The sequence below is a fragment of the Triturus cristatus genome, chromosome 8 (assembly GCF_964204655.1).
Source record: "Triturus cristatus chromosome 8, aTriCri1.1, whole genome shotgun sequence".
Lineage (NCBI taxonomy): Eukaryota > Metazoa > Chordata > Amphibia > Caudata > Salamandridae > Triturus > Triturus cristatus.
Window position 1 is genome coordinate 6387067 of NC_140591.1, and position 26792 is coordinate 6413858.

The following is a 26792-nucleotide window of genomic DNA, read 5'->3' on the forward strand; positions in this document are numbered from 1 at the left end:
TGGGTCCGCTGTCTTTGTCCGTGCTGACTCTGTGGTGGTCCCGGGTGGGGGGAGCGCTATGGGCTGTGCTCCCTTGGCTGCTGCGGTTGTCGTACGACTTTACAACAGGTCAGATCAGGTGTTAGTTTCCTGCTGCTAACGCGCCTTATCACATGTCTTTTGATCTTATCGCAGATCTGGCTGGTCGTTGAGAATGTTGTGGTGTGGTGTCACGGCTTTTTGCTCGGGAATGCCTACTCTGCATCTCATTAGCGATAGTTGCCGGGGTCATCTGTGGCGATGTTTTTTGTGGCTGCTATTGCGGATATGCTGGTGATGAACAAGTTACTTACCTTCGGTAACGCTTTTTCTGGTGGATACAGTATCTGCCTGTGGATTCCTCACCTTGTGAATATCCCCTGCGCCAGCATTCCATGGAACATTTTTCCCCAGCTCTCTACGCCGACGTGGACGACGTCATAATGCATCGGCTACGCTCGCGACTCCGTATGACGTCACCGGAGCCATAAGAGAGCCACGTCGGCGTGATGACGTCAGTTCCACCCATTTTTTCCGTGCCTCCGAGGCGCACAGGTGGACCAACGACAGATACAAAGTATACACAGTATACAATATACAATCAAATACACAAAGTATACAAGGAAAAGGAAAGCTAAATAAAACAAGCATTTCCTACCAATATACAAGAAAGTATAACAACATCTCAAGCAAGACAACTTTGAAGGTATACAAAGGTGGACAACGGGGAGGCGGGTGGGCCAGTGAGGAACCCACAGGCAGATACTATATCCACCAGAAAAAGCGTTACCGAAGGTAAGTAACTTGTTCTTCTGATGGATACATCTGCCAGTGGATTCCTCACCTTGTGAATAGATTCCCACAGCAGTCCCCACTCCCGGAGGAGGGTGTCCACCTTCCTATACCAAAAAGTCTTGCAAGACAGAGCGCGCAAAGTGGCCCTCCCTCCTCATCTCTGAGTCCAAGCAATAATGCTTTGCGAAAGTATGGAGGGAGGCCCAAGTCGCGGCCTTACAAATATCTGCCACAGGAACACCCCGGGCCAAAGCAGATGTAGATGACTTAGCTCTAGTCGAATGAGCTCTAATGCCCTCAGGAGGAGTCTTACCAGACAGGGCGTAGCAGATCTTGATGGCAAGGATGATCCATCTCGAAAGTGTGCGCTTGTGCACCGCTCTACCCTTCGAATGACCAACATAGCCCACGAAGAGCTGATCGTCCAGACAAAAGTCTTTTGTTCTGTCCAAATAAAAACTCACAGCCCTCTTTGGATCCAGGCGATGGAGTCTTTCCTCCTCCTTGGAGGGATGAGGAAGTGGATAAAAAACAGGGAGAGTAATGGACTGCCCCAAATGAAAAGGAGTAACTACTTTAGGCAGAAAAGCAGCCCTGGTCCTGAGTACCATCCTTTCAGCATGTAATGTCAAAAAAGGGGGTTTGGAACTAAGAGCTTGAAGCTCACTCACCCTCCTTGCCGAGGTTATGGCTACAAGAAAGACCGTCTTAAAGGACAAAAGCCTCAAAGGACAGCTATGAAGAGGCTCAAACGGGGACCCCATCAGAAAAGTCAAGCCAAGATTAAGGTTCCACTGTGGCATTACAAAGGGAGTAGGAGGAAACATGTTTGTAAGAACCTTGATAAACCTTGGTACAACCGAAGATTTAAATAGTGACGGTTGATCAGGAAGACATAGAAAAGCCGATAAGGCAGATAGATCGCCCTTAACCGTGGCCACAGCACAGCCCTGCTGAGCCAAGGAAAGAGCATACTGAAGCACATTAGAAAGATGGGCTTTTAAAGGGTCAATGGACCTCTCTCCACACCATTTTACAAATTTAGACCACCTATAGGAGTAAATGGACTTGGTGGAGTGTCGCCTGGCCGATAAAATAACATCCACCACATCAGGCGGGAGAGAGAATGAACTCAGGTTGCCCCGTTCAATCTCCAGGCATGAAGGTGTAAGCTCTGGAGGTGGGGGTGTAGAAGCTGCCCCTCCGATTGCGAGAGGAGGTCTGCCCTCAGAGGGAGACAGAGCGGAGGGCACGAGGAGAGGTGGAGAAGATCTGTGTACCACACCCTTCTTGGCCAATCCGGGGCGATCAATATGACTTGGGCCCGGTCTTGGCGAATCTTCCTCAGAACCCGAGGAATCAAGAGTATGGGAGGAAACGCGTAAAGGAGTTGTGAATCCGAACTCAACTGAAACGCGTCCCCCAACGCCCCCTGCATCGGAAACTGGAGACTGCAGAATGACGGGCAGTGCGCGTTCTCGCGGGTGGCAAACAGGTCCACCCGAGGTGTCCCCCACGCCCGAAAGACGTGACGAACCACCTCCGGATGGAGCCTCCACTCGTGATCGGCGGAGAACTGCCGACTGAGACTGTCCGCACGTACGTTCAGCACCCCGGCCAGATGATTTGCCATCAGACAAATTCGATGGTCCTGAGCCCAGGACCATAGACGTAAGGCCTCTCTGCAAAGACAAAGAGACCCCACTCCTCCCTGCTTGTTGACATACCACATCGCTGTAGTGTTGTCTGTCAGGACTTGAAGGGAAGGGAGAAAGGCCTTGAGCGCCAAACGAATCGCCCGTAATTCCAAAAGGTTGATGTGAAACAATCTTTCTTCTGGAGACCAAAGACCCTTGATCTCCAGATCCCCCAGATGTGCTCCCCACCCTAGGGTAGAGGAATCCGTTATCACTGTGGCCACCAACGGAGGAAGATGGAAAGGCTTTCCTTGAGACAGGTTGCCCTCCACTCTCCACCAAGACAGATCCGCTGCAGCTGCTCTGGAGATCCTGATCGACTCCCTGAGATCTCCGTTGTGCTGATACCACTGCTTGCGGAGGCACCACTGGAGCGCCCTCATGTGCCAGCGTGCATGGCTGACCAACAGAATGCAGGAAGCGAACAGACCGAGCAGGCGAAGGACCTTCAGAACTGGAACAACCGCTCCATAGTGGAATAAAGGGAACATCTCCTGAATGTCGAGAATTCTTTGAGGAGGAGGAAATCCTCGACACACAGTAGTGTCCAGTACCGCCCCTATAAACAGGTTGCGTTGAGAGGGCACCAGGTGAGATTTGGGCACATTGATCGAAAAACCCAAGTCGAATAACAGCTGAGATGTTACCTGCAGATGACGCTGCACCATCTCTGGGGACTCTGCCTTCAGAAGCCAGTCGTCCAGGTAGGGGAAAACTGGAATCCTCGACCTCCTGAGATAAGCAGCCACCACTGCCATCACCTTCGTGAAGACTCGAGGTGCGGTAGTAAGACCAAACGGGAGGACCGCAAACTGGTAATGTTGCGACCCAACCGTAAAACGAAGATACTTCCTGTGCGACTTCAAGATCGGTACATGGAAGTACGCGTCCTGCAAGTCGAGCGACACCATCCAGTCTCCTTGCTGCAACGCCTGAAGAACCTGCGCAAGGGTCAGCATCTTGAATTTCTCCTGTTTCAGATTCTGAGGTCCGTATCGGACGCAATTTGCTGTCCTTCTTGGGAATCAGGAAATACCGGGAGTAACATCCCTGACCCCTTTCCTGCTCCGGAACCACCTCTATCGCCCCTTTTTGAAGCAAAGCCAGAACCTCCTTCTGCAGAAGAAGCAGATGGTCCTCTGAGCAGTAACCTTGGCAAGGAGGGTAAGGGGGAGGAAACTCCCGAAAGGGAAGGGCGTACCCAGTCTCCACGAGGTTCAAAACCCAAAGGTCTGTCGTAACAGATTACCAACCCCGCAGAAAGTAGGACACCCGACCCCCCACAGGTCTTACATGATCCAGGATGGGGTATCTAGGGCTGCTTCCCTGAAGCCTCATTGGGAGCAGAGGAGGAGGAAGAAGAAGAGGGGTTGCGTCCAGAACCTCTCCGACCCCTTTGTCTCCCTCTATAGGACCTATAGAGGGTATTCTGCTGTTGTTGCTGCTGCTGCTGCTGCTGAGGCTGTCGGAAGGAGCGAAATGAAGACCTTCCGAAACCCCTAAACTTTTAAAAACCAAATCCTTTGGCAGGAGCTTTCAGACCCAAAGATTTAGCTGTTACCCTGCTGTCCTTAAATCTTTGTAGGGAGGAGTCAGCCTTTTCTCCAAACAATTTCTGTCCATCAAACGGCAAATCCACCAATGTGGCCTGCACGTCCGTGGAGAAACCAGATGAACGGAGCCATGCCTGCCTTCTTGTGGCTATAGACGAGCCCATTATTCTCGCCACTGAATCTGCTGTATCAAGCCCCGATTGAATCACTTGTCTAGCAACAGCTTGAGTATCTGCGACCACCTCCATGAAGGATGCCTTATCACCCTCAGGCAGCTTAGGGGCTAAAGATTTCATTGAGTCCATTAAGGCATGCACATAACGACCCAGCAAGCACGTGGCATTGGTAGACTTAAGTGCCATACTTCCTGAAGAAAAAGTTTTCTTAGCCGCCTGGTCAACCTTTTTGGACTCCCTGTCCGCAGGAGACAGAGGGAAAGCTCCCGAAGCATGCTTAGAGCAGGACGCCTGCACAACCAGGCTCTCTGGAGACGGGTGCGTAGAAAGAAAATCTGGATCCCCAGGTGCCACCCTGTATCTTCTCGCCACCTGCCTGGAAACCGCCGGAGAAGAAAGTGGTTTTCGCCATACCTCCAAAACCCGCTCCAAAATAGCCGCATTAAAAGGCAGTAAAGGCTCAGAAGTCGAAGTAGGTGAATGCAACACCTCTGTCAGCAGATTAGATTTATACTCCGCAGAGGGCAACTGTAAATCCAACAACTCTGCCGCCTTCTTTATAACCATATGATAAGGAATCAATTCCTGAGGTGGAGATGACCTAGATGAAGTATGCTCCCACTCAGGAGTCGTATCCAGGCCACTAGCCTCTTGTATCCCTCCAAACTCATCAGAGGACGTGTCCACTTCACCTTCCTTACCTCCACTCTGTACCTTTCCTCATCCAAGGCTCTTTGGGCCTCCCTTCTTGACCGAATCCGTGGAGCCGGCATCATCGGCGCCGTACGCGGCGTCGGTGGAACCAGAGGTGTAGGAGTCGGCGGCGCCGGACGCGGCGCCGATGGAGTCGGCAACGGCGTCGAGGAAGGCTCCGAAGCCTGACGATCCAGCCGGAGTCGCGATGGATCAAACGGTGCCGGAAACTGCCACGAACGCGCTATCGGCAGAAAAGGCATAAACGGGGCCTGTGCATACTGCTGCGGTACCCCTCAAGCATACGCCATAGGACCCACGGGACCAGTCGGTGCACCGGATGGGAAGGCAGCCCGATTGAAGATTCCATACATGGCATTTAAAAAATGCGAAGAATCAGTACCTGGAGCCGGGAACTGCGGATAAGGAACCGATCCTGTTTCCATCTGTGGAGTACCTGGCAACGGCGCCGCAGTGTCCTCTACCGGAGCCGAAGGATCCTCAGTCCCGGGAGAAGGCTCCTTCCTTTGTTCCTGCTCATCATCAGAAACAGACGACTCCACTGGAACCGGAGACGACGCCGGTGAAGGCGCCGGTGACCGCGCTGGAGTCCTTCCGGAGACTTAGGAGAAGGAGAAGTAGACAAATCCTTACTTCGACGTCGTCGAGGCGAAGCCGATCTCGACGCCTTGTTCTTAGAAGACCGGCGCCGAGAGGAATGCTTCCTTTTTTTATGATGTTTTTTCGACTTCGATGACCTCGAAGTCGACGACTCCGGCCTCGACCTCTCCTTCTTTCTACCTCTCTTCTCCTTTCCGACCTTGGCCATAAAAAGCTTCGCCTTCCTCTCCTTCAACGCCTTCAGATTCATCCTCCTGCAGCTTGAACACTCCTTGACATCGTGGTCAGATGAAAGGCACCACAAACAATCATCATGGGGGTCCGTCATAGACATGTGGCCCCCACATTCCCTACAGGGCTTAAAACCCTGTAGGGTCATTACAGATTTTCTCCAACAGTAACACCTAACAACTACAAAGTAGCAGGAGAGTACTGGAAAAACCGTTTTGCGTCGATGGCGTGGAAAAAAGGGAACTGACGTCATCACGCCGACGTGGCTCTCTTATGGCTCCGGTGACGTCATACGGAGTCGCGAGCGGAGCCGATGCATTATGACGTCGTCCACGTTGGCGTAGAGAGCTGGGGAAAAAAGTTCAGTGGAATGCTGGCACAGGGGATATTCACAAGGTGAGGAATCCACTGGCAGATGTATCCATCAGAAATACGCTGTTTGCACCAGCTTGTGAATGGGGCAATGAATTTATCGCGACTTTGGAAGCGATAAAGTGCCGATAACTCTGCGTTAGCTCCTTGAGAATATGGCCCCCAGTCTCTTGGGAACGGCATGGCCCAGCTGGCTGAATTGAGGGCTCTTCTTTTAGCTCTTGAATATGCTGATCCTGAATTGCCCACCCTTGTTGTGTGTGATTCTTTTTATGTGTTCAGTCTTTCAATGACAATTTGTTTTTTTGGACACAAAATGATTTTCGGGATTCTAAAGGTAACACGATAAAGCATAAAACGCTTTGGTTTCGCGTGGGTTCTTAAAGAACATCTGCCACTTACACATATTGTACATACATTGGGCCATCAGAGTGCGGAAGTGCACGCTGTTGGGAATTGGATGGCTGAGGAAGAAGCCAAATCTGCAGTAGCCACAGTTAAAGTAGCCGCAGTTACACGCTCTATGACTAAAATTGATGATGACATTTTAGCTACCATCACCGCAACTTGGGATGGTACTCCCTTTCCTCCGGGGTTTCATTCTAAATATACTTACCAGGTGACTACTGACAAAGTTCCTTTTGTGTCCATTCCCGGGTCTGGTGATCATCTGATTCCCAACCTTGACCGTAGACAATCTTTGATGGTGGCCGCTCATGAAGGTATCGCTTCTGCACATGCAGGAGTCGCTGCCAGTGTTTCTCTTTTACAGCAACGTTATCGATTGCGTGGGTTATAGCAACAGACTCACTGATATGTCTTTTGTTGTGATGTTTGCAAACAGATTAAATGTTCTACTGTGTTGTGACCTCCTCAGACACATGTTTTTATTTCCCATCACCCATTTGGCTGCATTTATCTTGATCATTGCGGTTCTCTTATATCCGATAATGCTTTCAAATTTATTTTGGTTGCAGTGGATTCTTGCAGAAGGCTCCACTGGGTCTGGCCACAGCGCTCGAATTACGCTCGCACTGTTATAAAAGATTTGCATGTCTTTGTCGAGACATATGCATGTGGCACTTTCCGTTCAGACCAGGGTCCTGCATTCACCTCTTCTATGAAGTCAATGGGAGTGCAGGTGCATTTCTCATCTTCATATGGGCCAGAGGGCAATTCTGTTGTGGAGCAGATGAACCGTGACTTGGAGCAATCGTTACCAGCAAGGGTATTAGGTAGGGGATCTGGCTGCTTAACTCACCTTTATGGGTTCAACGTGCTCTCAATAACCTCCTCGAAGATATCTTGGTGGGTGGACCCCGTACAAAATGCTTGTTCCAGACCATGTTGGTCAAGACGTTGTGGCGACTGCCGTAACCTCAGATGTAGACAACCACTGTGCTTTCTTACAGGATCTACGGAAGTGTCGTGATGCCTTGGCTAAAACCCATTTGCCTTTGACTCAGCCTCCTGATGCAGTGGCTCAGATTCATGTTTCTGGTTGGCTTTCTAAAGTTAGGGATCTGATTTGTGAAAAGGTGGCAATCAAGAAAGAAGTTTGTCCCTCCTACGTGCTCCTGTTCCAGTGCTTGGTCTTCAGGGTGCCCAAACTGTGATTTTTACCTCCACGGTATGGATACAAAGAAAATAGCTTTGTTTCAATTGAACATGTCAAGTTACACCATTTGGTATGGCTCGTGGTGTCCCAAGACGGGATATTCCTTTACAGCTTGCGAGCTCCAATCCTACTGATTCTCCTCGGCTGAAGAGGGGGATGTCAAGTCTTCATTTGACCTGGTACCTGTTTTACCATCTTCACACTCCACTATGGAAATCGTCTATTCTGATCCACTATTCGAGGCCCCTTTGGGAGTGCAAGCCTCAGGTCTACATCCAGAATCCCAGCCTCCATTATTCCATCCGAGTTCTTCTGGTTACTATATCAATCAAGATAATTTTTTTCAGACAGTTCTTCATTGTCTTCTGTTTTAACCTCATCCAAGCGTGGATTTGTGTTTTCATCTCGTGGTTAAAACACACTTATCTGGTTCCACGTTGGATTTATATCTAAATTGTGTTTTCCAGGGTATTTTTGTTCATGTGGATTGGATTTGGGACTGTTTTTTCCTTTTGATTAATGGCCACTACCTCCCAGAACGTTCTGCTGCAAAACTTGATGACGGGGTGTTGGCCCCACATAAAATGAAAAGAGACCAGTCCTTGTTAAAATTTGAGTGGTCCCAGTCACTGATGTAATTATATGGGATAAAGTACCATTCAATGTATTCGGTCCTAAGGAGACCCTACAGATGCCATATGTATTCCGTTTTTCCATGGGTGATGTAAAAGTACCTGGGTTTGCAACCATATAATTGGGACGTTGATGCTGTAAATTCTATGTTTTCTGAATTACAATATTATACTGTCTTCGACACTGAGGATTTTATATCTGTATTCTGCTAACTATGCCGATTTGTTCTGTGATCAACATTATGGACACCATTTTTTGCATAAAGCTTATGGACAGCGTCCCCAATTTAATTATACTCATTGGAAACATTGCACAACTCCACCGCAGCTAGTTTCAATGCAAAAAAGATGAGGTACACCTTTTTCCTCAGTTATGATCTTTCAGACCCGGTATCATACTATTTTAAATTGGTGCCCACTCTTTCGAAAAAATATATCTTTACTTAGACAAAGTTAATATATGCATCCTTGTTTATTGATAATTTAGCCCTAAAAGAATATGATTACTGGAAGGACAATATTGATTTGAAATCAGTACGGGGCACTAAGTCATGGCAAGTCTAAGGTACAGAATCCCTATTCCGTACATGTCTGATACCTACGCAATTTATCTTTCTCAATGACATGGTCCAACAGACTACTTGTCTGGGATTGGTTAAGACTAAAGAATTGAATACTCCCACTATTCCGTCCTTGGCCCTCTTTGATAATTGGCAATCTTATACAAATTATACAGAAGACCAATTAAAGAGTATGATACAAAATGGTAGATTTCATTCTTCTATGATAGCTCTGACTGGGTGGTCATTATCGCAGTTTAATCGAAATCACCACAGGTTGTCCTTTCATGGTCTTGTCAAAAACTGGATACAAGAAACACTTTTGTTCCTTTGACCTGCTCAACTGGATGGCTGACATCTCTAATTTGGAAGGTTCTGATTTATTACTAGAATCCTTGTTTTTTCTCTTGGCATCCTACATCTTGGATCCCGTTATTACGCTGTAATTGGATGCATTTTTCACCGAAAAATCCCTTGTTTCCAATGTGTTCATAGTCCCTATAGGAGACACTGACTATATAGTTTTTCAACACTTTGGTTCTGCTTGTCAACGGATTTCTGTAGTCATTTTGGTGCTTCCATCCTGACCAAGGGGAGGATGTCTTATGTCCTGTGCCGGCCCATTGTTGTTTTTCCTATGTTAGCATGAGCATGTTGCAGACTGCCCGATGCTTTGCACACGTTACTATACAAACGTAGTTTGCTTTGTACCACACTGTACTTTCACACAGACTCTGCTGATGTTTTTGCGTTCTATTCTTTCCTGGGATTCAGTCTGCACACAGTAGACAAGGTCAAACAACAATGCCCCTTGTTATTTTGTTCTGGTCAGGCCTTGGCACCCAGACAAAACACGCATATGCAGCTGTTGTTTGGGAACATGTACTTTATCATATAGCTATGCACAGAATCGGGAACCAAACTATTGGAGAGGGTTCTTTCTAGGGAAGAGATCAAGCAGAGAGGGACGAGTCGGCGAACATGTTAGCCTGGCTCCTTTGTGAACAGACAAGAGGGCACACCATCCTTCGGGCTAAAGATACAGCAGGCCCAAATGTATTTGCACAGGAGGACATTAATCAGGTATTCCTGCACTATTATTCTGCACTGTATGCAGTGGGCGCGGGGATAATGAATCAGATGTGCAGTGCTACGTCACCCAACCGTTCCTGGATCCAGCCATAGCAGAGTGACTGTGTGCTGGTGTCACTGTGCAGGAGGTATGGGGAGCTCCTAAGGAGGTGGTCCGGGGCAAGGTCCCTGGGCCAGCTGGGCTGCCCATAAAATTGTACTCCACTTACTCTGCTGCCATTGCCCCTAAGCTAGTGGTACTTTTTAATAAAGCACAACAGCATGGTCTGCTTCCGCCCTTTTTGTGCAAGACCTAAAGTGTGTCTCTACCCGAGAAAGACAAGGATCCGCTACTGGTGGACGTCTACCACCCCCTCTGTATGCTTAAAGCAGGCAGGTCGCTCGCCACGCCGCACAGCACCACCTTTTGTGCCCGTGTACCTTGCTCCCTACCCTCGCTGCAGCTGCGAGTTCGAGGCCCTCCTCCACCCACAGGCTACCGCCTGCGCCTCATCCCTGGCGGCCAGTGGGGAAAAGTAAGTCTCTGTGTGCCCCCTGTGCCCCCTTATGATTCACTGTCTGCCTCCTGTTTTTTCTTCTGTACCTTCGTTGCCAGTGTAATCTCGTTTTGCCCCCTGTGCCCCTTTTCACTGTCTGCCTTCTTTTTTTCTTCTGTTCCTTCGTTGCCAGTGTAATCTTGTTTTGCCCCCTGTGCCCCTTTTCACTGTCTGCCTTCTTTTTTTCTTCTGTTCCTTCGTTGCCAGTGTAATCTCGTTTTGCCCCCTGTGCCCCTTTTCACTGTCTGCCTTCTTTTTTTCTTCTGTTCCTTCGTTGCCAGTGTAATCTCGTTTTGCCCCCTGTGCCCCTTTTCACTGTCTGCCTCCTGTTTTTTCTTCTGTACCGTTGTTGCCAGTGTAATCTCGTTTTGCCCCCTGTGCCCCTTTTCACTGTCTGCCTTCTTTTTTTCTTCTGTTCCTTCGTTGCCAGTGTAATCTCGTTTTGCCCCCTGTGCCCCTTTTCACTGTCTGCCTTCTTTTTTTCTTCTGTTCCTTCGTTGCCAGTGTAATCTCGTTTTGCCCCCTGTGCCCCTTTTCACTGTCTGCCTCCTGTTTTTTCTTCTGTACCGTTGTTGCCAGTGTAATCTCGTTTTGCCCCCTGTGCCCCTTTTCACTGTCTGCCTTCTTTTTTTCTTCTGTACCGCCATTGCCAGTGTAATCTCGTTTTGCCCCCTGTGCCCCTTTTCACTGTCTGCCTTCTGTTTTTTCTTCTGTACCTTCGTTGCCAGTGTAATCTCGTTTTGCCCCCTGTGCCCCTTTTCACTGTCTGCCTTCTTTTTTTCTTCTGTACCGCCATTGCCAGTGTAATCTCGTTTTGCCCCCTGTGCCCCTTTTCACTGTCTGCCTTCTGTTTTTTCTTCTGTACCTTCATTGCCAGTGTAATTTCGTTTTGCCCACTGTGCCCCCTTCTGCTTGATTTAGTTGTATTGTTCTTTTTCCATTTTTAGCCTGTATTGTGCCCGCGTTTTCCGCCCGTCTCCGCTCTCCGCCCGCCGAGAAAGGACGCAACCACCTCAGATGCATCCTACTCAACACCTGCTCCCACGCAAACACGCCGTCGAGCTCTGGGACCTGATCGACATGTCCACCCCGGATGTCGCCTTCCTGACGGAGACCTGGATGAACGCCTCCTCCGCGCCCGACATCGCCATAGCCATCCCGGACAGCTACAAGATGACCCGCAGGGACTGCACCAACTGAGTAGGAGGTGGAATCGCCATCATCCACAAGAACACCCTCAGGGTCTCGACCAGCACCACCGACACCCTCAGCACCGCCGAACACCTGCACTTCCAGATCCACGCGGACCCCAACACCACCCTCAGAGGAACGCTCATCTACAGAGCCCCGGGACCCGGCCTCAGTTCAGTGACTCCATCGCCGACTTCGTCAGCACGCACGCCATGGCCTCCACAGACTACATCCTCCTCGGAGAACTGAACTTCCACCTCGAGAACACCAACAACACGAACTCCACCACCCTGATCGCCAACCTCGCCAACCTCGGACTCAAACAGCTCGTCACAATGCCCACCCACTCTGCCAGCCACAAGCTCGACCCCATATTCTCCGCCAGCTCCCACGTCTCTTTCAGTCACACCACCGAACTCCACTGGACCGACCTTCACTGCATCCACATCACCTTCCGGAAACCCACCACGCACCACCGCACTAAACAGATCCTCCGCCGCAGTTGGAGCAAAGTCACCGATGTCCAGCTTAACACCACCCTCGCCCAGAGCCCACCTGCCGACCCTACCGACACCGACACCCGCGACCTCAGGCGATGGATCGACGACTGCACCAACACTCTTGCCCCGATCAAGAAACCCTCCAACAGATACACCGACAAGAAAGCCAGCTGGTTCACCGCGGACCTCCAGGCCTCCAAGCAAACCTGCCGGAAACTAGAGAAGAAATGGCACCGCGAACAGACACCGGACAGCCATGAGGCCCACAAGAACGCCATCTGCAGACACCTTCACCTCATCAGAACTGCCAAAAGGGCCTCCTTCAAGAACCGCCTCGACAACAATGCACACAACAGCAAAGAGCTCTTAACATCGTGAAGGAACTCTCCAACCCCAGCTCCAACGCCAACGACATCCCACCAGTACAAGAACTGTGCGACTCCCTTGCCACCTTCTTCCACTGCAAGATCGCAGACATCAAACGACAGCTTAAACAACCTGACCGCCTTGACAGCCAACGACACCTTGGACCCCCAGCCACCATCCGCATCGACCCCATGCTCACCTGGACCAATGTGAACGACGACGACACCATCAAAATCATGAACACCATCCACTCCGGCTCTCTGTTAGACCCGTGCCCACACCACATCTTCAACAAACGTAGCGCCACCATCGCACCCCATCTCCGCAAAGTCATCAACATCTCCTTCGAGACTACAACCTTACCGGAGAGCTGGAAGCACGCAGAGATCAACGCCTTACTCAAGAAAACCAAGGCGGATCCGAGAGACCTCAAGAACTTCCAGCCCATCTCCTTGCTCCCGTTCCGGCGAAGGTCATCGAGAAGATCGTCAACTGACAACTGACCCGCTACCTCGAGGAGAACAACATCCTGGACCCGTCCCAGTCCGGGTTCCGCAGCAACCACAGTACCAAAACTGCCCTCATCGCCGCCACCGATGACATCAGGGCCCTGCTTAACAACGGTGAAGCCGCGGCCCTCATCCTCCTGGACCTCTCAGTCGCCTTCGACACAGTCTGCCACCGCACCCTACGCACACGTCTCCACAACGCAGGGATCTGAGAAAAGGCTCTGGAATGGACCACCTCCTTCCTCTCCGGCAGAACCCAGAGCGTCCGCCTCCCCCATTCCGTTCCGAAGCCTCCGAGATCATCTGCGGCGTACCCCAAGGATCATCCCTCAGCCCGACACTGTTCAACATCTACACGGCACTGCTCGCCCATGTCGCCCGACTGCACGACCTCAACATCATCTCCTACGCTAACGACACCCAGCTGATTCTTTCCCTCACCAAGGACCCCCTCACCCCCAAAGCCAACCTCCACAAAGGAATGAAGGCCGTCATCGAGTGGATGAAGAAGAGCTGACTGAAGCTGAACTCAGACAAGACGGAGGTCCTCATCCTCGGCTCCACCCCATCAGCCTGGGATGACACCTGGTGGCCAACCACACTGGGATCAGCACCGACACCCACTGACCACGCAAGCAACCTGGGGGTCATCCTCGACTCGACTCTCTCCATGACCAAGCAGGTCAAATTTGTCTCGTCCTCCTGCTTCAACACCTTACACATGCTCTGCAAGATCTACAGGTGGATCCCCACCGAAACAAGAAGAACGGTCACCCAGGCCCTCGTCAGCAGCAGGCTGGACTACGGAAATGCCCTTTACGCGGGAGCCTCGGCCAAACTCCTGTAACGACTGCAACACATACAGAACACCTCTGCATGCCTCATCCACGACATCCCTCGCCACAGCCACATCTCACCTCACCTGAGAGACCTGCACTGGCTCCCCGTCAACAAGAGGATCACCTTTAAACTTCTCCCCCACGCACACAAAGCACTCCACAACACCAGACCGGCATACCTCAACAGACGACTCACCTTCTACACCCTGAACTGCCAGCTCCGTTCCGCTGACCTCGCCATCGTCCCCCGCATCCGGCAGAAGATCGTTCTCCTACCTCGCAGCCAAGACCTGGAACACCCTCCCCATCCTCCTATGGCAGACCCAGGACCTACTGACCTTCAGGAGGCTACTCAAGACCTGGCTGTTCGAGCAGTAGCAGCACCTCCCCCCACCCCCAGCGGGTGAGTAGTGCGCTTTAAAAATGTGCTGATTGATTGATTGATGGATTGAAAGCGAAGTATAAAATCCTGAGTAAGATACTGGCAAACAGGATCTTGTCACATATGAGCAAATGGATTAATCCGGATCAGACAGGTTTTATACCCACCCATAGCATTTGCCAGTTGATTTATATCCTGGACAGGCAGGAGACTCTCCCACCAGAACCCTGGCATTGTCCTTTGATATACAGAAAGCATGTGATTCCCTGCGCTGGGAATTTCTTTATGCTACCCTACTTGGGATGGGATTTGGAGTATACCAATTTTTAAATGGACTAGGCTGTTGTACACGCATTTGATGGGAAGAGTCTGCCCTTGTCTCCTCTGTTATTTGCGCTGGCTCTAGAGCTATTTGCATTGACGGTGAGGCAAGGTGGACATTATCGGGGACTATAGGTGTCTATCTGTTATATGCAGACGACATGCTGCTGTATATACGTGGTGGGCTTTCTGACTTGGAGGGTGTGACGATGGCCTTGTCAGCTTTCGGACATCTGTCCAGCCTGGAGGTTAACAGGCACAAGCCCTGCGCATACCCGCTGCGACCTGGTTTGGAGGACTTCTCCTCCACTGCCATACCGGCACTGCACTGAAAGCAAGCCTCCATTCTTTACCTGGAAGTTGATATTTATAGATCTCCGAGGTTGCTCTTCGACGGTAGCTTTGCCTGGGCTATGTCTACCATATGGCGGTCAGTTGCCTTTCGGAGCACCCTGCCTATTTCGGTCAGAGAGTGATCTCTAAGATGATACTCCTGTCGCGGCTCCTTTATTTAATTACTGCCCTGCCAGTCGAGCTTATTAGGGATTCTTTCTGGGAGCTGGATAGCATCCCTGTCATGCTCTATTGGGGGTGGTTGAGACGTAGGGTGGCCCTACTGCTATGTGAGAGTGGAATGGCCGCAACAGATTTTGAACTTTATTATTTGGGAACTCCGTTATAGTGAATGGCTGGGTGGCGGTTGGTCATTTGGGATGCGGTGAGCCATTGGGAGCATGGGACAGCTTCCAGAGCATTTCTAAATTGAATACTGCTGTGACCTACTCCTGCCTCAATGGTGCGTGGTGAGAATGTCCTGGAGCATGTGGCACGTTGTGTGTGGACTTTGCAGGGAACACATACCAGGGCCCTATACACTTGCAAGCTCCCCTTGATCTTTGCTCTGTGTTGGCAGCACTTGTGGGTCTAGGGACGGTCTCGGCATGTGGTCCAAGGAGGGACAAACCATACTGGGGGACCTCTTTGTGGGGGCTAGGCTAGCTCTTTTCTGGAACTGAGGGAGATGTAGGATATTTTGGTGATACACTTCCTGTTGCACGGGGCACTAATGGGCAGGATCCATGCCTGATTGAGGGTGGGTTCTGCTGAGCCTCCGGAGCATGAGTGCCTCCACTATTTGTTCCTCATCAGGGGGATGGCTTGGGTGGTTACACTGCTCTATTGAGACCTGTTGAAGGCGGCTCAGATGGACCTGTCGCTACTTCGCCAACTCTGGGCTGCAGACCTGGGGCCTGTGCTCAGGGACTCTGCCCGGAAGAAAATCCTGGTGTTTATCTCCAAAGTGCCCCGAAATGGTAGATTTAAACTTATTCAGTTCTATTTCTTGCACCTGGCATATCTCACCCTATGTTTCCTGGGGCTTTGTCGGCGTATCCCCGCTGTCATATGCCTGAGGTGGGATTCTTCCATATGGTACCCACTGTACTGCAAGTTGTTTGTCGGTCTACCGACTGACACTTTGACAGCTCCCCGCAGTTTTGTTTACTTCATCTCTGTGAAAAGTTGGCCTGGCATATGCTGGTCACTAGTTATAGTGGCCACCTTGCACCAGTCCAATTCGACTCTTATGGTAGATAGGTTTAAGACAACCTTTTGAAGAAAGCTACCCTAGTGGTAGCTGTGGAGAGCAGCCTTCAGGCTAAGTCTAAGAGGAATGTAAAGCAGCTTGTTTTACCTTATAATCTCTTGAATTACCAAATGAAAGGACACCACACAGGTATATATATCAAATATATATGTATTTATTTCTAGACACACTCTACTAATCTCTTTATGAGATTAGAAGTCAGGAACACATACAAATATCAACGTTTCACAATAAGTTAAGCACAAATATGGCCGGGGCCCTAGGGGCGTACCAGACCATATACTAAAAAAGAGGTTTAGGAAAGTCGACTTGCAAGGGGACAAGGCCTAGGGCCTGTAGAATCCCTGCGGCTTCACTAATGCAGCAAAAGCAGGTAAGTAAAGGACCCACGGGAGACACGTGCAGTGTGAGAACACAGCCGCGGGTTCCCTATTGATTTCAATGGAGCAAGTCGCGGTTTGATTTTTAAAGTTTAAGGGTACTTCGAGGAAGTCTACAAGCAAGCCACTTACAAAGTAAGTAATTCGAGGGCCAACACACACTAGGGCACCGGAGTGCACGAGTTACCTCACCCAGGGAAGCCGGGTGCATAGGTGTCTTTTGGTGTCAGGTCGCGTCGCTGTTTTCTATGGAGACCAAAGAAGATTTGCTGCTTGCGAAGACTGAAGAAGTGTCCGGTGGAATCCAAGGCTGGATTCAAGATGAAGATGACCTGAAAGCAGAAGGGACAGTGTTCACAGTCACTTGCCAGTGACCCGGGGCCAGGAAGATGGATGCCCACGGAAGTCGGGTGATTTCAGGTGATCAAGGGTATTTTGACTCTTCACTCACGAGGTCCAGGAAGGATCGACGATGACCAGCAGCTGGATTCGGAGTGTCCAACGACGTCTGCAGCTTATTGAGGTGTCGGCAACCGGATTGGAGCCAACAAGCCTTGGCAACAGCAAGTCTCTTGGAAAGTGAATAAAGTCAGCGGTGCAGACCAGCAAGGTCTGAGGGATTCACCCAGCGAGGGTGGGTGAGGGCAGGCCTGGAGCAACCATGGGAGCCCTTTGGTTTGATCAGAAAGTCTTTGGGGGACCCACAAGCCAATGGGCAAGGGATTGCAAAGACACCTCATGAGGAAATGCTTCACAGGAGCCCACGGTCACTCGGGACGGGGTAGGTCTTTGATTTTCGCTGCAAAACCTGCTGGAGGCTTGGGCCACAAATGGTCCAATGCACAAGTTCGTAAAATGTCGTGAAGGGGTTGCACACGACAATAGTGCATGGTACCCGGGTATTGCTGTTCCTCATCACTCGTGGAGTCCACTCGCCTCAGCTCTGCTGGGGACTCACAATGGCCATCGAGAAGTCAGGAAATCCACTTCCAGGGTTGCCGGGACTTCGAACTCCGGCGGGAGCGGGAACGTTTGCGACCGTTGATTCGAGTTTCTGGTGCCTGCCAAGCAGGGGAGTCACTCCTTGACTCCAAGGGAGATTCTTCTGTCTTCCAAAGATAGTGGAACGTCGAAGGGCCAGGATTCTTCTTGTAAAGCATCATCCAGGGTTATCTAACTTGCAATGGCAAGGTTTCTGAATCTTATACTAAAGGTAGGGAAGGGACTAGCTCTATGACCACTCCTCTGGGAGGGTCAGGGTAGGGGGTGGTTACACCCACTTCCCTTTGTCCAGTTTCGCACCAGAGCAGGGGCAGGTAGCCCCTGAACCGGTTTGAGCTGGCATATGCACAAAGGAGCCTACTGCTCCCCCAGTGCATTACTTCAAAGCACTCTAGGAGTGCACACACCCAGCCCCAATACACTAAATCCTGTCTGGAAGGTAGTGACACCTCCCTGTGACAGGATGCCTATTGTTGCGCCTCCTCCACTGCGAGTTTCAGTCAGCAGCAGGAGGGCAGCCTAGTGTCTGTGCTGGTGGCATCCATTTTGTGATGCCAGGGCTCTTTCAGATTTCTACCGTGTTACCACAGTAGGTACATGTCGTCCCCTCTAGAAGGGTGGGATCATACTCCCACACCAGTCATTGGTGTGGGGGTATGATTCCAAGTTGTTTGACACCAAACACAACATGTTTTGATGCAGTCATTCCAAAGTTAGCATTTACCGTTGGGTTATAATGCACTTAAGAGTATATGGTTTAACCGCATCCACAAACAGCCACAGAGAATAGACTCTGCCAGCTGCACAGGGGTCCTGCTCATGCAGAAGTACCCCCTCACATTGTAAATCAAGCACCCTGCCCTCAGGATTGATAGGGTCTGCCATAGGGGTGACTGATAGGTTTATATGTGTGTGTATGGTGAGATATAGAGACCTATACCTCAGTGAGGAGTGCTAACACTACCTCACCCAGACTGCAGTAGCAGGCCTGTGGTGTCAGATTGAGTCTGCTTCCCAGGGGTGTCATAATACATGCTTCAGCCCCTGGTAGGCCTGTGGAGTACCAATGCCCTAGGTACCTAAGGTACCATATACTAGAGGCTCATAAGGTACCACAGTATCCAATCCCTAGTGCATCTAATATGCACACCAAGTCGTTTAGAGAGAACAGAGAGACTGGGGACCTGATTAGCAGGGACCCAGCCAGACTATAGCCAGAAACCAGTGTATACATCAGAAAAAAAAGTGGGGGCAACACAAGTGCAGATCCTACTCTCCTACAATCTCCATACTTGAGATGCGGCCCAGAAGATGACTGATAGGATTTCGGACTTCGCTCTTGTAATTGCCCGTCAGCAACTGACAATGAGTTGGAAATCTGCCATTGACCCCGATCTGGATAAATAGGGGAAGGAGGTGACTAGATGGGCTGATTACGAGAGAGAGGGGGCCAGGGGAGTATGTAGGTTCCTGTTCCTACCTTCCTGGGATGTGATACTGGTGCCTTGTCCACGACTGGATGCTCAAGGTCGGTTCTTGCCCGAAGTGGTGGATTCTGCGGTGCCCTCAACAGAAGTGGGGGTAGCGTCATTGTCTCCTGCCCTTACTGCTGAAGCCCAGGTAGAGGAGGCCCCTGCTGAGTGAGCAGTAGTTTCATGTTTGCTGTGTGTCTGGTGTTGGGTGTGGTTGAGGTCTGCTATGGCTTTACCCGGGATCATGTCATCGATATCACGTTCCCGGACCGGGGTAACACAGAGAGCTGCTGCGTCAGCTTTAACGTGATGCTCTCTGTAACCTTTTTCTCATGGTTTTCTTATCTTTGTCTGGTACATAGGTTTGGTGACTACTGGCCCGGCCGCACACACCGGCCTTTCTTTCTTTTGTTTGGGTATGTACAATGGTTTATTTGAAAGTTGTAATAAAAATATTTTTAAAAAGAGACCCTGCACAGAACATGGCAACAATCAGAATGAGATATATCAACTTATAAGGAATGAAGAATGCTGGCAAAGGATATTTGCAGTGACAGGTAGGAAGAGCATCTCCGTCTCCGCGTGGATCTCGATGTCATGAGACACGGCTCCAGTCCCCTCCGGACCTTCCAGCCCAACAGCAACTGCAAAGAGTTCAATCTCCAGCTCCACCTTCATCCCTGGGGCCACCTAGAAGACAACGCGAACCAGGAGGAGCTTTGTTAAATACAATAGTGCAATCTGAGACTCCTAGAAGACAAAGCGAACCAGGAGGAGCTTTGTTAAATATGATGGTGCATTCTGAGGCTCCTGGAAGACATCATGCAACCAGGAGGAGCTTTGTTAAATACAATGGTGCATTCTGAGGCTCCTAGAAGACAAAGCGAACCAGGAGGTGCTTTGTTAAATTCAATGGTGCATTCTGAGGCTCCTAGAAGACAAAGCGAAACAGGAGGAGCTTTGATAAATACTATGGTGTATTCTGAGGCTCCCTGCAGCAACAGTCGAGATGGTTCCAAAGGTCCCCAGTGTTACATCTGTGGGACAGAAGTCAGACCACATGCCTGGGGTGGACGGACACCTGAAGCTGGGAGGTGAGGAGACGGTGACCAGGATCAGAGCCGGATGGAGGTGTCAGAAAGTAAGGGAAGGTATTTAATTAGCGGGCAGGTGGGGCATAGAAGACAACAGAACAAACCTGCGCCCGTGGGGTCCAGCTCAGGTAGTCAGCAAGGGAGTTGCAGAGACTGGAGAACGGTTGTGGGAGGTTAAAACATGGGTTCATGATGAACTGACCAGGACCCCTGATAGTATGTAAGAAAGCTTGGATGGTACTGAGAAGAGGCATAAATACAAGGTAGGATGACAGCCTGCAGGATACTAGTGAATCCACCTCGAAGGAGGCAGCTAAAGAGTGAGGAGACAAGCTTCAAATGGGGCTGGAAGTTAGGTTGAATCTATACATGCAGCTCAAAGGTGCACGAAATGGGGAAAGGCAGTGGGCATGAGCGACATCACCCTTTCAAGATCTATCCTAACAAGTTAGAGGCCATGGGGCATGTTGGCTGCATGACCAAGTTCATAATTTAAACAAGTACAGCCATCACTTTAAATGCAGTTAATACAGTCATCGCTTGTCGAGCCACCACAGGCTCTTGACTGGGGACAAGACCAGCAGATTCACCGCATCCTAGAGTTGCAATCTGCTAGCCAGGTCTCAGCCGCTATCGGTCTCCTCTCAGAGGGTGGCGCCCTGTGCCTGATGTTTGAGGTGTCACTCCAGACCCCAACATAACTCCAGGTGGAGTCAGGCTCTGCCAGCCACTTCCGCCGTAAGGCTGGGTGCGTTTAGGACAAACTCAGGAGCTAACTAGTGACAAGTAAATAAATGTACATTTGAAAGAAGACAGGGCGGCACCCCGGGAGATTAAGGAATAGAGCCTACCTATGGTATGGTGAATAGCTACAGATGAAGGCTAGTGAGACAATCTGGTGTAGCAAGTCAGGTGGGATGAGGGGAGTTTAGGAATATAGAAAAAGAGTTCTGGAAAGATCAGGTGAGGGACCTAGGAGCTAATAGTACAGGGATGTAGATGGGCTGCAGTGGTTAGCGCTTTACTTTAAAGTTAAAAGTCACACAGAACTAAGAAGGGCTTTAGCTCGCGAAGAAAGATAACAGGCCTTATCATTCAGTGGGTGGTACAGTCAAAGTCGGTGGTACATTCAGTGGGCGGTACGTTCAGTGGGCGATACGTTCAGTGGGCGATACATCCAGTGGGTGGTACATTGAGTGGATGGTACATTCAGTGGGTGGTACATTCGGTGAGTGGTACATTCAGTGGGTGGTATGCTCGGTGGGTGGTACGTCCTGTGGGTGGTGGTACGTTCAGTGGGTGGTACATTCAGTGGATGGTACGTAGAGTGGATGGTACGTTCAGTGGGCGGTACGTTCAGTGAGCGATACATTCAGTGGGTGGTACATTCAGTGGGTGGTACATTCAGTGGGTGGTACATTCGGTGAGGGGTACATTCAGTGGGTGGTATGCTCGGTGGGTGGTACGTTCAGTGTGTGGTGGTAACAAATGGCTGGTGGAGGTCGATTAAGTGGTAATGAAAATGGTCACAAACAGAGTGAAGAGTGCAAGCATGGGATGTAAAGGCGAAGCATGGGTGGGAAGGCGAAGCATGGGATGTAAAGGTGAAGCATGGGTGGGAAGGCGAAGCACGGGTTGGAAGGCGAAGCATGGGTGGGAAGGCGAAGCATGGGATGTAAAGGCGAAGCATGGGATGTAAAGGCGAAGCATGGGATGTAAAGGCGAAGCACGGGTGGGAAGGTAAGAGCGTGAATCACACTGGCGCAATGGTATCCTGGGGTTTCAAGGATGGGGAGTGGTTGCAGCTGCTACAGAGCTGAGCCAGTGGCGCCCTCGTGAGGGCACGTGGATAACGATAGGATACATACTTAATTCTGGATATGAGAGAACGTGGCTCAGGAGGCCATTTGAGAAGCAACAGTTTAAACAATGGGTGTGTAAGGTAGAAGTGTTGGTGTTACAAATCCTTACGTATTGTCTATGAATGATTACTATGCGGCAGTATCTACACACTCTGATACCACATGTGGAGTGAAAGGCAACGTGCTTACTCACAGGTCCAAGCTTGTGGATCACCCGCAGCCCTGTGCCGGGAGGAGGCTGCTTCACCCGGAACCTGCCAGAAAGGAGACACACAAGGTGGTTCGGAAGTTAAAACTCAGTGCAAGGAAGCGGTCAAAAAGGAAGGACAAAAACAGAAGGGACAGCTTATCCACTACTTTCAAATCTGTAATGAATGTGAGTGCCGAGGAAGAGGGGACTTCATACTGTGACCCACACAAACATGACCAAGAGCCTGATGCAGAGAAAGCTTAAAAGAGGTGGTGAGCCCTGGCTAGGAACTTAATCAATGCCTTGATGACCGACTCCGATCTCAGCACAGACATCTTTAACCAGAGACTAATGGTGATGTAGCCTATGGCCACCAATGCTCATCACTCAATTGTACTTGACCAGAATTTGCTGAGGCAACAAGTTGACATAATAGTAAACATTAGATCAAATGTAGGGGCATATTATCAAGGACGGCGTTAAAATTATCGCCAGGAAACTGCTGCTAAAGCGGCGATAATGGGCTTGATAATATGCCCTGGAGAATTCCCAGAGAAGCCCAGGTTCACACCAGAACATGGGCTTCTATGGGAATTCTCAAGGGCATATTATCAAGCCCATTATCGCTGCTTTAGCAGCAGTTTTCTGCCGCTAAACCGGTGATAATTTTTAACGCTGTTCTTGATAATCTGCCCCATAGTTACTTACCACAGAAACAATGGTCCGGTGTATACTGCACTTCCTCTGTAGCGTCTTTGAGATATCTCAACCCCAAGCTGCACGCACAGAATCTTCCAGCACGCTGTCATGGTGGCATGAGGACCTACTTGTGTTAAAGAGGTGCGAGCTGATATCGCCCGATGCAGACCGTGTCTGAAATGTTCTATTACGGAGTTAACACTATCTCATTGAAAACCTTCAGGTCCTGAAATCTAAACCCAGTGGGCTTCAGAAGACCTACATGATGAGCTAAGTGATCCGCAATCGAAGATCGTTGTCCAACACAATCAACTTTATCAACAGTGTGTCGTTTTTTATAGTAATAGGTACTCTTTCATGTGCTCTTTCATCTGCTCGTTCATCTGATGATTCATCTGCTCGTACATCTGCCCGATCATCTGCTCTTTCAACTGCTTGTTTATCGGCTCGTTCATCTGCTCGTTCATCTGCTCTTTCATCTATTCGTTTAACTGCTCTTTCATCTGATCATTTATCTGATTATTTATCTTCTCGTTTATCTGCTCTTTCATCTACTCGTTTAACTGCTCTTTCATCTACTCATTTATCTGCTTGATTATCTGCTCTTTCATCCGCGTGTTTATCTGCTCATTCAGCTGCTCGTTTATCTGCTCATTCTTCTGCTCGTTCATCTGCTCTTTCCTCTACTCTTTCATCTGCTCGTTCATCTGCTTGTTCATCTGCCCGTTCATTTGCCTGTTCATCTGCCCGATCACCTGCTTGTTCATCTGTTCGTTCATCTGCTCGTTCATCTCCTCTTTTATCTGATTGTTTATCTTCTCGTTTAACTGCTCTTTCATCTGCTGCTTTATCTGCTCATTTACCCGCTCGTACATCTGCTCTTTCATCTGCCTGTTCATCTGCCCGTTCATCTGCCTGTTCATCTGCCTGTTCATCTGCCCGTTCATCTGCCCGTTCATCTGCCCGTTCATCTGCCCGTTCATCTGCCCGTTCATCTGCCTGTTCATCTGCCCGTTCATCTGCTCTTTTATCTCATTGTTTATCTTCTCGTTTACCTGCTCTTTCATCTGTTCTTTCATCTACTCGTTCATCTGATCCTTCATCTGCACTTTTTAATGTTTAAATACCCAGATGTTCATATGGCGGAGCCTCAGATAAACAAGAAGAAGAGAAGTCATGCACAAATGTGCTGATCAACTGACCTTCTAAGCAAACCCTCTACTGTGGCCCCTGAGTCCACTCAGTATCTCTCTTTTTTTAAAGATGCAGCAGTGGTAGGCTGTGCACTTATTCCTTCAAGTGGAGTAATGTTGAAAGCCTTGAAGTCCATCAAAAACTGTGTGAGGTACAGCCACATCCATCAATGCACTTCCATAGGTTGCAAAACCTTTCCCCTCTTCTATACTTGTCAAACTTGAGAACAGTGCCAGAAAGACCTTTCTGTGTTTAGTCTGTGCATTCCTCCTTCTAATTTAGATGGATGAGGTGGGACGAAGACGTTAGGCAACTGGATAAGATGAGGTTCCAATACAATCTCATAAAGAAAGGTCAGTTTTATATTTAAAACCATTTTGTGCTTCAATGAAGAAACTACTTACCTTCAGTAACGCCTTTTCTGATAAAGACTCTTTTTAACCACAGGCTCCTCCTCACCATGTAAATTTCCCCAGGCATCATACAGGACATGGTTTTGCTAGCACAATTTCTTTGCATGTCACCAGATGGCATTGTGCAGTTCTGCATCGGATCTGTTCTGCCCTGGATATGTCGACAAGGCCCTCATATATGAGCGACCTCTGCAAGCTGATGGCATTTTCTTTCTGATTTCTGTCTGCACCCTCGGACACAAAGCCATTGAAATAAAGGATATGGCAGTATGGGGACTTCCAGAGTTGGGATCTTTGTAGTGAGCTGAAGTAGACCCTTCCACAGAGCAGGGAGGATGGGAGGATTAGTGAGGAATCTACGGTTAGATAGAGTCCTTACCTGAAGATAAGTAACTTGCTCTTCAGATAGAGACTTCTAACTGCAGATACCTCACCATGTGAGTAGATATCAAAGTAGGTCCTGCAGGAGAGAGGTCTTTGGAATGGTTCAGACCAGGAGATCCTGCAGGACAGATCAGGCGAGTGCCCATCCCACTGGACCTGACTGTCGGAGCAGTAGTGCTTTGTGAATGTGTGGAGGGATGGCCACAAGGCAGCCTGGCGATTGTCAAGAACTGGCACACCAGGCGTTAGTGCAGTGGTAGCAGCCTTCACTCTGCTGGAATGAGCGAAAAATTCATCGGCAGGTGGCTTTTTAGCTAGCCATAACACAGTCCATCTGAAGATGGTTCTCTTTTGCGCCAGAGAAACTGATGAAAGGTTGCTCATTCTGTTGGTAATATATGGTTCTGTTGAAGCGATTCTCAGGGCCCGCTTGGGGTCCAAATAGTGGAGTCGTTCTTCCTACCCAGAGGGATGGGGTGGTGTACAGAGAGTCAGTAAGGTGAACCACTGTCCTATGTGGACGGGTGTTACCGTCTTTGGCAGGAATGCCGCCTTTGTGCAGAGGACCAGCTTATCTGTGAAAAATGAGGTGTATGGCTGTACCACAGGCAGGGCCTGCAGTTTGCTTACTCGTCTTGCAGATGTTATGACAATATTTGATAGTAAACACACAGAGAGGGCAGCTGCTCATGGGCTAGATGGGAGTGCATATCACGTACATGAAGACCAAATTAAGGTCTCACTGCAACATGATAAATGGTAACATATGGATCATCCCTTTGAATAACCGCATCACAACTGGTGACTTGAAGAGGAATTGGTGATCCAGCAACCATAAGAAGGCCGAAAGGGCAGAAAAATAACCTTTATCCATCGCTAAAACAAGGAGCTTCTGGCTAGAGATGGACAGAACATGAGAACATCGGACAACTTCGCATTCAAGGTGGATGATGCGAGAGGAACACAAAACAAAAAACTTCTTCTAGCGTCCTTCACATACAGTCTTGGCAGATGGACGCCTGGCTGCAAAGATAACAGCGACCACTGCAAGAGAAAGGTCAAAGGCCATCAATTGTCACCAGTCAATATACACACAAGGGGATGGAGCTTGATCAACCGCAGGTGCAGTACTTGGCCTTGTTGCTGCGATAGAAAGTCCTCCTGAAGGGGCAGCCGGGCCGGAGCCATAAGTTTAGGTACCAGACTCTTCCTGCCCAGTCTGGAGCCACTAGGATGACTTGGGCCTGTCTGTCTTTGATTTTCTTCATCTCTCTGGGCAGGAGAGGCAGGGGTAGAATGCCGTACAGGAGCTCTGTTCCCAAATGCTGGTGAAAGGCCATGCCATGCTGATCTCAACTTGCTATCTAGGCAGTCAGTCGTGTCCAAACCTGAGGGAGAACTGCCTTGGAAACATCAACATGCAAAGCTTTGAATATTGCACATTCTGTGTGGTGGCAAATACATCGAGCCAGGGTTCTCCCCAGTGTTGGAAGTCGCCCTGTGCCACCTATGAGTGTAACTGCCATTTGTGATCTGCTAGGCAACATCAGCTGAGTTCATCAGCCCTGGTGTTTAAAGATCCTGCTAGGTGCTGGGTGATCAGGGATTTGCCCTGAACGTTCAAGCACTTACTGAGACGTTGAGCCTCATAGTGGAGGACCCATGACCTCACGCCGCCCTGCTTGTTGCAATACCACATGGCGGTTGTATTGTCTGTGAGAACCAGTACCCATTCCCCTGTGATGGTCAGAAGAAATCCCTTCAGTGTCAAGCAAATCTCTTGCAAATCCAACA

General features: G+C 49.6%; 1 protein-coding gene across 1 annotated transcript in view; it reads right to left on the reverse strand.

Annotated features, from left to right (window-relative positions):
- Nucleotides 1-26792, reverse strand: part of SPAG17 (sperm associated antigen 17) — a 1802643-nt gene that overhangs the window by 47930 nt on the left and 1727921 nt on the right. The window contains exons 48-49 of the mRNA XM_085620708.1: nucleotides 22312-22372; nucleotides 19708-19852 (exon numbers count right to left, since the gene is read on the reverse strand). Of these exons, the coding sequence (XP_085476834.1) occupies nucleotides 19708-19852; nucleotides 22312-22372 (206 nt within the window). The remainder of the gene's footprint in view (nucleotides 1-19707; nucleotides 19853-22311; nucleotides 22373-26792) is intronic.